Source organism: Penaeus chinensis, chromosome 39 (genome assembly GCF_019202785.1).
Source record: "Penaeus chinensis breed Huanghai No. 1 chromosome 39, ASM1920278v2, whole genome shotgun sequence".
NCBI lineage: Eukaryota > Metazoa > Arthropoda > Malacostraca > Decapoda > Penaeidae > Penaeus > Penaeus chinensis.
The window spans coordinates 16,188,980-16,199,780 of record NC_061857.1 but is presented as its reverse complement, the minus strand read 5'-3'; the positions used below and the strand labels follow the sequence as shown (position 1 = coordinate 16,199,780).

Genomic DNA, 10,801 nt, shown 5'->3' with positions numbered 1-10,801 from the left:
TAGCGATATGGGTTCTGTGGCCAAGGAGATCGACCTCATTCTTGTCAGCACTCGATTGAGGATCTTTCAGAATTGCAGGGTTTACCGGAGTGCCGCATTCTGTGGCACTGACTATAGGCTGGTAGTGGCTACCTTATGGGTCCACTTCAAAACTCCTTGTCCCTCCAGTGGCCACTCTAGGATGTTTCACTTGGACAGATTGAGGGAGGTGGAGTGTGCCCGTGGGTTCGCCACGGGACTCTCTGATCGATTCACAGAACTTGAAAACCTGACAGACCCTGTTGCTCTGTGGGAATCCTTCAAGCGCGAAACACTCAAAGCATCACAGGAGTCCATTAGCGCATGCCCAAGGGCAAGGCAGAAGCGTGTTGCATGGCTCAGCTGAATGGTGATCAGGACTTGTGTCGCTCTTTGGTGCATAGGGCTCGGGATGAGGAACAGTTCATCAGGAATTTTGCTGAGGAAGTTGAAAGCCATCTCTTGGTAAATGACCTTTGTCCTGCCCACAAAGCCCCGAGAAAACTGAACTCTAAGCCCTCCTCGCAGATGACAACAGTCCACTCATTGGATGGACAGATCATCTCAGATTATGTTGGGGTTCATGAACGTTGGGCTCAGTATTTTGAGCAGCTCTACCAGGTAGACCCTCCAACAGTTATCTTGGATACAAGTGGTATCACAATACCTGTGCCGGACCCATCCATCAGTGAGGAACCTCCTACCCTAACTGAGGTTAGGATGGCAATTTCTAAGCTGAAGAGTGTGAAAGCTGCAGGATTGCATGCAGTCTTGACTGCCATCTGGCAGTCTGGTTCTAATAGTCCCTGATCTGGAAGGGGAAAAAGGGTCATTGGGACATTGGCAGCTACTGTGGCATTACACTGCTCAGTATTCCAGGCAAGGTTTTTGCCCACATTCTTCAGAAACGGATCCGGGACAGCCTACTTAGGCATCAGAGACCTGAACAGTTTGGATTCACTCCTGGCAAGTCCACAATAGACCATATTCTAGCGCTTCGAGTAATTATGGAACGCCGTCGTGAGTTCGGTCGTGGGTTGCTTGCAGCCTACATCGACATTGCAAAGACGTTTTACTCAGTGCATTGAGAATCGCTATGGGTGATTCTGGGACTTAGGGGAATTCCAACACGGATTTTAAGCCTAATAGCAAGCCTATATACCGGTATTGAAAGTGCTGTAAAGTGTGGTGGTGGCTTGTTGAACTTCTTCCCTGTTAATTCAGGGGTGAGGCAAGGCTGTGTCCTTGCACCAATACTTCTCAACGCCTGCATGGACTGGATAATGGGCAGAGCTATCCAGTGTGAAGCAACACTGGGCAATATCAGTCTCAGACCTAGACTTTGCTGATGTTGCTATCCTATCTGAATCTCTGGAATCACTTGTGGCAGCTCTTGATGCATTTAGCAATGAAGTGAAGCCCTTGGGCCTAGAGGTCTCCTGGACCAAGGACAAGATTCAGGACTTTGGGGGCCTCTTAAGGGAACCTGATCAGTCGATCCATGCTTGCGGTGACGGCGTTGGAGTCACAGAGAGCTTTGCATACCTTGGTAGCATAGTCCATATCTCTGGACTGTCAGACAAAGAAGTCAGTAGACGGATTGGTCTGGCAGCAGGAGCCATGAACTCGATCAACAAGAGCATTTGGAGATGTCGGTACCTATGTAGAAGGACCAAGATACGTGTCTCCAAGGCCTTGATACTGCCAGCTCTGTTGCTCTTCGCTTGGTGAGGGTTAGGCTTGATGACCATGCCTGAGATGCATACAGAGTTCGGATGCCGGTGTGCCGAGGGACTGCAAACGATGCAACATATACAGCCTGTAAAAAGCAGCTTTGATGATCGAGACCACATGTTTGTTCCAGTTTTGCTTGTCGTCTGTTATAAAGTAATTTGGTGAAGTGAACAACTTTCAGTGAGTGGTTGCCGAGAGTACAGGTGGAGGGAGCGGGGGCCCTGGCGAGATCAAAATGCATCACGTCGGTTTTTGTTGTAGCTGATGGCTACATGGTTGTTTTCGGCCCAGTTGATGAGGGTAGATTGGTGGTTATTGTAATCTGGTTGTAGGTTGCTAATTTCCAGGGCTAAAGTGGAATCGTCCATATACCGTGAACATAAGCACGATTTGTGTAAGCCATTAGACATAGACTGCGTGGCTGTTCGAAGTCCAGTGGAGAACCATCGCCTCAGCGAAGGAGTTGAATGACGAGTTCATCTGACCTTGTTTGGACTCTCAGACGTGCCCCCGCCACCAGCGTGACCAGGTCTAGCCTCTGGCCTCCTCAGGGCTAGCAGGCAGGACCACGCGAACCTGCACTCAGCGCTTACCTAAGACTCGTCTCGTGTGTTATTGTCAATGTGTTGTACTCTTCCGAAACAAAGAGTCAAGCCGTTATACTCCCATGACTACCCCTGCATAACCAATGTTTAAGGCGTCATCTATAGCTTTCTACAGTCCATATACTTCTATCGTTATGGAGTCATCATTGATGATGACAAGGAAGGCGAGAGGTCCGATTTTGTGCCCTGGGGCACTCCCCATGTAATGGGTAAGAGGGAGGAGGTAGTTCCGTGGAAGCGGACAGATTGTCGTCGGCCTGTGAGGAAGTCTGCCACCCGGGAAGAGGTGCTCCCTGGCTTTGCAGACTGAGGTTTTCTTCTTCTCTTATGATAGGTGGATATCGTCCAGGAAACTAATCAGGCAATGAGAGGTAAAGCCGGATCGGATGTTGTGGGTAGAACTTTGGTGCCGTCAGTGTACGCCCACTGTGCCACATGACCCTCGCATACGAGGCTGGGGAGGGTGGCGACAGCGATGGGTCGCAGGTCGGAGCGTGATGCTTGATTGCCTACTTTGGGGACTGGCGTGATATATCCGATTTTCCAGTCGCTGGGACTAATTATCGAACAAATTGGCTCAGCTAGGTCAACGGCAGATTCTTTGATTAGTATATCTCTTGGTATCGCGGATCTGTTCAGCTTAAAGGCACGTAGTTTTAGGCAGGTTGATTGTATCAAGGTGAGTAAGGAGAGAAGTTGAGGCAGAGGAGTAGATATGGCATCCATAATCTAGAGTGGAGAGGATTAAGGTGACATGAAGATGAAGGAGAGTTTTTCGATCTGAGCCCCAGGATAAATGGGATAGGGTTTGTAAAATTCGGAGACGGCGACGAGCTTTTTCTTTGATGTAAAGAATATGGTCTCGCCAGGATAGTTTGGAGTCAAAAATGACGCCTAGGAATTTACCAGAGGAACGGTGTTGAAGTGGAGTGTCATATAAGAAGAGTGAAGGTAGAGGACCTACACGTGTGCGAGAGAAAAAAATGGAGAAAGATTTGGAGGTAGAAAATGGTTAATGGTTAAAAGCAACATAAATGTGCTAGACATCTAAGGTCATGTAGCACTATAGTAAATGGTAGTGGAGGGTGGTTGAGTTAGTGATTAGTTGTCAAAGCTGGGCAAAGGAATTGACGAGTAAATGGGTTAAGGTTGGGTAAGGTAACGTATAGGGGTTAGATCAATGGTTAATTATTAAAAGCAAAATAAATGTGCTAGACATCTAAGGTCATGTAGCACTATAGTAAATTGTAGTGAAGGGTGGTTGAGTTAGTGATTAGGTAACGTATAGGGGTTAGATCAATGGTTAATGATTAAAAGCAAAATAAATGTGCTAGACATCTAAGGTCATGTAGCACTATAGTAAATTGTAGTGAAGGGTGGTTGAGTATAGGGTAACGTATAGGGGTTAGATCAATGGTTAATGATTAAAATCAAAATAAATGTGCTAGACATCTAAGGTCATGTAGCACTATAGTAAATTGTAGTGAAGGGTGGTTGAGTTAGTGATTAGTTGTCAAAGTTGGGCAAAGGAATTGACGAGTAAATGGGTTAAGGTTGGGTAAGGTAATGTATAGGGGTTAGATCAAGTGAAGGATGTATATGTATTTGAGAAATGAAAACAGGTTGTCAAAGCAGAAAGTGTGAGAAGTTGTGGGAGGGATCACGAAAAATCGGTCCCATTTGGCTGGGCTAAATAGATTATTTAAGAATTTTGTAGAGATAGGGGTAGTAGAAGGACGGGGGCATGTGGAAGAGGGAGTAGTGTTGAGGGAGTAGTGTTGAGGGAGGTAGTGTTATGGGGAGGTGGACAATAAGGTTGTAAGGTAGTAATAAGGGAGGATGGGGTAGTTGATGAAGAAGGTTGTGGGGGTATAGTTGTTGAAGTTGAGCATGTTGGGAGTAGAAATGTTTCCTGGGGTGTTGATTAGGGTGGATACTGTACTAGTCGGCATTGAGGAGGGGGTATTAGTTGTAGTGTTCAGAGCCGTGGTCAAAGGAGAGCCTGGGGTCAGGGAATCGGGCGAGTTTGAATTGGTGGAGCTATTTGATGAAGAGGCAAGCCTCATTGCCTCTAATAATGGTATGGTTAATGGTTAATGGTTAATGGTTATTCATTGTTGGCCATGATAAGCCTGGAGTATGTTGGGGAGAGAAACGGTCCACCCCTCAGGGTCGCTTGAGGGGTAAGGGCTAGACAACTAAAGCAGGGGAATACCGTGCCCACGGCTCCCTCAGGCCGTTCAGGACTGGCACAAAGTCAGCCTTTCACCTTTCAGCACGGCTCTCACACCTTAGGAAGTGGATAGTAGAAGGGGTTGGTGAAGGGACAGAAAGGAAAAAGTAGAAGGGGAAAAAAAAAGACCATGCAAAATTTGTTGAGTCGAGGGCTGATTCCCAAGGTTGGGGAGTTCCCTAGCATTGGGTCCCAGTCTCTGCCTCCTAAGCCCCCCCACGACAACAACGGGCAAGGGATTGGGGGGGGTCAGAGATGAGGGTATCTCGAATATGGAGGACGGGGGCTGGATGGGGGGGATGTTTGCCTGATAGTTTATGGATCCGGCGCCAAACATTTGAGATAGATGTAGAGGATGTAGAGGATGTAGAGGATGTAGAGGATGTAGAGGATGTAGAGGATGTAGAGGATGTAGAGGATGTAGAGGATGTAGAGGATGTAGAGGATGTAGAGGATGTAGAGGATGTAGAGGATGTAATTGAGGAAACATAATTTCGCCAGCTATTTGTTTTACTATTTCGGATTGTACGACGAAAACAGGCAGATGCTCTTTTAAAGGAGATAAGAGCTGATAGTTGATAAGGGGTACCTCGTTTGTAGCGGTAACTGTTCGAGGCTACACGTTTTACACGGAGTGCTTTAGTGCAATCAGAATTCCACCATGGAACACATTTGGAGGTATAGGGTCTTGAGGTTCGAGGGATAGCTGTATGGGCAGCTCTTAGGACTGTAGTTATGAAAAATTGTATAATTTCTGATACGGATGAGAGGGATGGAGGGGTATGAATAGTAGAGTGTGAAGTGAAAGTATGCCAGTCAGCTCTATCAAAGCACCAGCGTGGGGAGTTGGGAAGTGGTACATATGAAGTTGGAGAAAGGAGAACTGGAAAGTGGTCGCTATAGGGAAAGTGGTCTAGAACTGACCAGTGGAAATCTAAATGAAGAGAAGGGGAGCATAGAGAGAGATCAATGCATGAAAAAGACTGTGTGCGTGTATCAAAGTGTGTGGCGCGATCTGTATTTAGAATAATAAGATCAGCTGTGGATAGGAAGCGCTCTAGAGCTCGGCCACGGAAGTGGAAGGGATAGAGGGGATAGTGGGAGGGTTAATATAGGTGGGGCTGGAGTCAGGGGGAATGGGTTTTGTTGGGATGGGGTAGGAGGATTGGGTGTAGGGAGAATATGAGTAGGAGGAGGATGGATATCGGCAGTCACTTTGAGTGTGGAGGGAGCGGGAGTTGTAGAATTTGAAGGTGGATGAGTATTAGTTTGGGACTCGATTATGTAGTTCTGGATATCTTCAAGAGTTTCTGTAGTGGAGTTGGTTGGGGAGTTTTGTGAGATAAAGGTTTTCTTGTGAGGGGGGGAAGAGAAGTCTGGTGTCTGAAAAATAGGGGCAAAGGAAGGTGGAGGTGATTGTGAGGTAGGGGAAGAGGGGGTGGAACGTTTATTCAGTCTGCTGCGGGTAGTGCGGGGAGGGAGAGGGAAAGGTGTTGGGGCTGTAGTAGAGATTGGGGTGTCTGGATTTAGGATGGCAAAAGAATTTGATTGGGTAGAGATTGGAGTGTCTGGGTTTAGGATGACAAAAGAATTTGACTGGGGAAGGTAGGAGGTAGAAGAGGGGAAATTAGATGGAGGGGGGTTGGGTTTAGGAGAGGGTGTAGGAGCTTGGGAGGTAGGGGAATTGGCAGAGTGAGCGACATTACTGGAGTAGGGGGTAAGAGAAAAGCCTCGTTGACGTGCTTCCTGTCTGGCTTCACGTAGAGTGAGTCCAAGTATGAATCTGAGAGTTGCTACCTCAGACTCAAATTTGTAGGTGGGGCAGCCTCAATAAAATACATTATGGGGGCCGCTACAGTTTGCACATGTGCGTAATTGTGCAGAGCAGTTTGATCGAGTATGGCCAGGTTGGGCACATAGCGCGCATCTGGCTGTGGAATGACAGTGTTTGGCTGGGTGTCCTAAACGCCAACAATTTTGGCACTGACGAGGAGGAGGTTGGTATGATCTGACAGGTAGGGATTCCCCACCTATGTAAACATTAAAGGGAAGGTCATGTCTACGGAAAGTAATTGTGGCAATGTTGATGGATTTCTTACGATTTCCTCTGGGAGGAATGGAGTAGCATTGTACATATGTGACAGCGTAGTCTGTGAGACAAGCGAGTAAGTCCTCTCCACAATCTGACCATTCTTTGTCATAGATTGGGCAATCTGTTGGGGAGATAGAGACAGTTCCGGTGCTAGTATTGAGGGTTGGATGAGGTTCTGTAGGGATGGGATTACCACATAGATCAGTTAGTTTTGTTAGTGCTATAGCTTGGTTTTCAGTTGTTACTGTGACGAGACGGGAGTAGTCGGGTCGGCTACGGAAAGAAACTTTGCCTACTTGTTTTTGGAGGCATTGTTGGAAGAGGAGGGTGTTTTGAGAGTAGGGAGCTGTGGGAGGGATCACGAAAAATCGGTCCCATTTGGCTGGGCTAAATAGAGTATTTAGGAGTCTTGTAGAGGTGGGGGTAGTAGAAGTGCGGGGACGTGTGGAGGAGGGAGTAGTGTTGAGGGGGGTAGTGTTATGGGGAGGTGGGCAATAAGGTTGTAAGGTAGTAATAAGGGGAGATGGGGTGGTTGATGAAGAAGGTTGTGGGAGTAAAAGTGTTGAAGTTGAGCATGTTGGGAGAGTAGAAATGTCTCCTGGGGGTTGGTTGTTGATTAGGGTTGATACTGTACTAGTATGCATTGATGATGGGGGAGTTGTTGCAGTGTTAGGAGCCATGGTCAGAGAGCCGGGATTTGGGCTATTTGATAAAGGGGCAAGCCTTATTGCCCCTAAAAGTGGGGTTACATCTTCATTATTGGCCATGATAAGCCTGAAGTATGTTGGGAAAAAAAAAACAGTCCACCCCTCAGGGTCCCCTTGTCCCAAGGTTGAGGAGTTCCCCATCATTGAGTCTCAGTCTTCATCTCCTAAGCCCCCCCACGACAACAACGGGCAAAGGATAGGGGGGGGGGGGGAAAGCAACCCCCTAGATTCTGATTGCCCCCTAGAGGGACACACCCCACAATTTTTTGGCTTAAATTACACCTTTATAGCATTGGTTGTAGTTTAAAATTGCTCCAAGAATAGCTCTTTTTTTTAATCTCAGATAAGCTCGTAGTGCTCTAGAAACTGAATGTGCTCACTTCACACACCAACCCCCCAAAAAAGCTGAAATGACACCCCTAGCTACCATGGCATCACAGGTAAATAAAACAACAAAGTAATCACTTAATAAGTATATTCAGCAAGCATATTCTATATTCTATGCCATATGGTACCCTTAAATTCATAGCACCAGTAGATAATGTTCTCATGCCTTTATATAAGTAAAAGGTCAAGTCTTGAGATTTTTAAAAACCTAATTTCATTTCTATAAAAGTCAAATCAGTTGCAACAATACAGTGTTTTTCTAACATACATTACTGTATTATCATAACTGACAGCATCTTAGAATTTAGTAGTATAAAAGCACAAGCAACAATGCTATCCTTTCCTTGGTTATCACTCTGCCTATCTAATTGTGCTTAAGATACAAACCCTATTACACGTATCACATCTTTCTGGCTGAAACATAAAATGAGAGAAATCCTAGCTAAAGATGAGACACAAATGTGAATAAATTGTAATATACTGTTTGTTTTATATTAACCTGTTTTAAATTGCCTAAATAATGCTTCTTTCTTAAGAAATTCCTTATACTGCCAACACTTCTTTATTTGTCTAAATAGAATGCAAGTATGTTTAAGAGAACCGATTGTATGAGTAAAAAATACAATAAGGAATGCATTTCTTTCTGAGAACAACATTGATCCTGTTATTCTCTACAAAACAATTATAAAGTTAGTAAGAAGTATTTGAATGGAGAAATCTGGATAAAAACAGTCTAACACAAATCAGGTCTGGCAGATTTTCATTAGATTTGATATCTTCCTGAAGTCTTAGATGAGCTAATAAAGTTGGGTGCACTTAACATATACAGCATAGCCATTGAAGATTGGGCAGTCTCCAAGCAACTTATCTTAAATCTAGTAATAAAAATATTTTTGTGACTCTCTTATGTTTCTCTCCTGGAAAATCAAATAGTTTTATCAAACACAAATTTTTTCCATAACTTAAAAATCAAGTAAGAAATTTAATCACTATTTTTTTAGTATTTGTGAGCAATCACTTACAATTTTAATTTTAAAAAAATGTCAGCTGAATGAAGGCAATTCGAATAATATAATTCTGCAATATTTAGCATCTTATAACATGCCTGGCTTTCCTAAACAGGAAGAAACAATATAATGCCCATGTATCACTTTATAAGGAAACCTTACTGTGGGTACAAATACTAAAAAGTGTCATTTATGAAAAAAAAAAAAGGCGATAAAGTGTCAATGACTGCATTTTGATAAGTGACTGTAAGTGAATTATCTAGCAATACTATAACACATGGTTCAGCAAATTGGTTGCAATGCATACTAAAGGCAGATATGTGTCATCTGTCAAATGTACAAAGTGCCTAAAGGTATTTCTAGATTAAATTCTTAATATCACAACTTTTAAAAAACATGGATGAAGTATAGTAGGTAAAATATAATTAAAGTTATCCTTGAGCATATTGCATTAAACTGACATTACAGCCAAAATCCATGGTATAAAAATATGTATATCTATTTCACTATTTGCAATGTTAGATAAGTTATCATGGCAGGGGGTAATCCAACACCAGATTTGACAAATATCTGATCATAAAATGAAGTACGCATGGTAATTTACACTGAAGAAAACTGAGCAAATGTCTAAGAATCTGGCTACCAGTTTATAGTCCTCCCCACTTCCAAGTTTACAACTCAGCTGACAATGTATGAATTGAACTTTTTCATATCTGCTTGTATTTTGGATACTAGAGGTGAAAATGTTCATACACTGACAATGCTGAATGGTGTACCTGGAAACAGGGGGACTGTATATACATAAATAGGTCAAAATGATAAGACAGATTGATTATTATGAAGAATCTTCTTCTAATAACATGAAATAAAAATGAATTGAATTCAACACAGTTGCTTACAAAGAGATGGGCAATTGTTATGATAGGAAAGCTTCAGGAGAAGGCAAGGAGTATTAACAGGAAAGAGTCACACATACCTATATTACTTTTTGTATCTGCATATTAAATTTATTTTCCGTTCGAGACAAGTCTTCATATCTATCTTAAGAAAAGAGAAATAAATTCTTAGAATCTTAGAATCAGCAATACAAATTACCAAAAATATGGATAAAGAGGTAGGAGGGCACTGTAGAATGATCCTTGGATTATGGACGTCCTTTGACTTAAATTAACTATTCTTACATAGTATCCTAACTGAATATAACATTAATACTATACTTGGTTTGACCCAGAGTTTATAACTATGGACAATGAGTTTAAATCACATAGACAATCTTTTGTGGCAATTTGCTATGTTCCAGAAAAATACAATATCATTTGGAATTCATAGCAGCCTTTCCATGGAAAAACATATTATTTCCAAATATACATGTATATGTAAATACACATACATGTACATACATGTATATGTATTTACATGTATGTGTATATATGTATATGTATGTCTATGTGTAGTTATGTATATGTATGTATGTATATATATATATATATATATATATATATATATATATATATATATATATATATATATATATATATATATATATATATTATATTTGTATATGTATATACGTATATGTACATATATATATATACATATTCCAACATAATTTTCCACAAACTTAGGCAAATAGATGGAGATGACACTGCTATAATACTACACACAGTTGCATACACTCTCTCCTCCAATGTATCATTACCTTCTCTTAAATTCATTCTTCTGTTTTCTTATGTGGATTTTTCCCATGTTCTAGGACTAGATTAATTTTTTCTGCATCTACCTTAACAAAGAATACTCAAGAATCAAGAATTAGTTTTTTTCCATACAAAAATCTAATCTAATGATCCTTGACACCGACAATTTCCTTCATCACCTTCATGGCAATATCACCAGCATCTGCTGGGACCTGAAAAAATACAAAGTAATGTTTTAATGTCAAATATAGTCTACTAACTCTATCAGCATGTCAATACAAATGTTTTGGCTTTTCCCACTTTATGATTAAAAAATTAAATTAT

General features: G+C 42.3%; 1 protein-coding gene across 1 annotated transcript in view; it reads right to left on the bottom strand.

Moving 5' to 3' along the window:
- Positions 1 to 10,554: 10,554 nt before the first annotated feature.
- LOC125046577 (retinoid-inducible serine carboxypeptidase-like) overlaps positions 10,555 to 10,801 on the bottom strand; it is a 60,199-nt gene continuing 59,952 nt past the window's right edge. Inside the window, exon 10 of the mRNA XM_047644369.1 lies at positions 10,555 to 10,689. Within this exon, the coding sequence (XP_047500325.1) occupies positions 10,621 to 10,689 (69 nt within the window). The 3' untranslated portion in view covers positions 10,555 to 10,620. The remainder of the gene's footprint in view (positions 10,690 to 10,801) is intronic.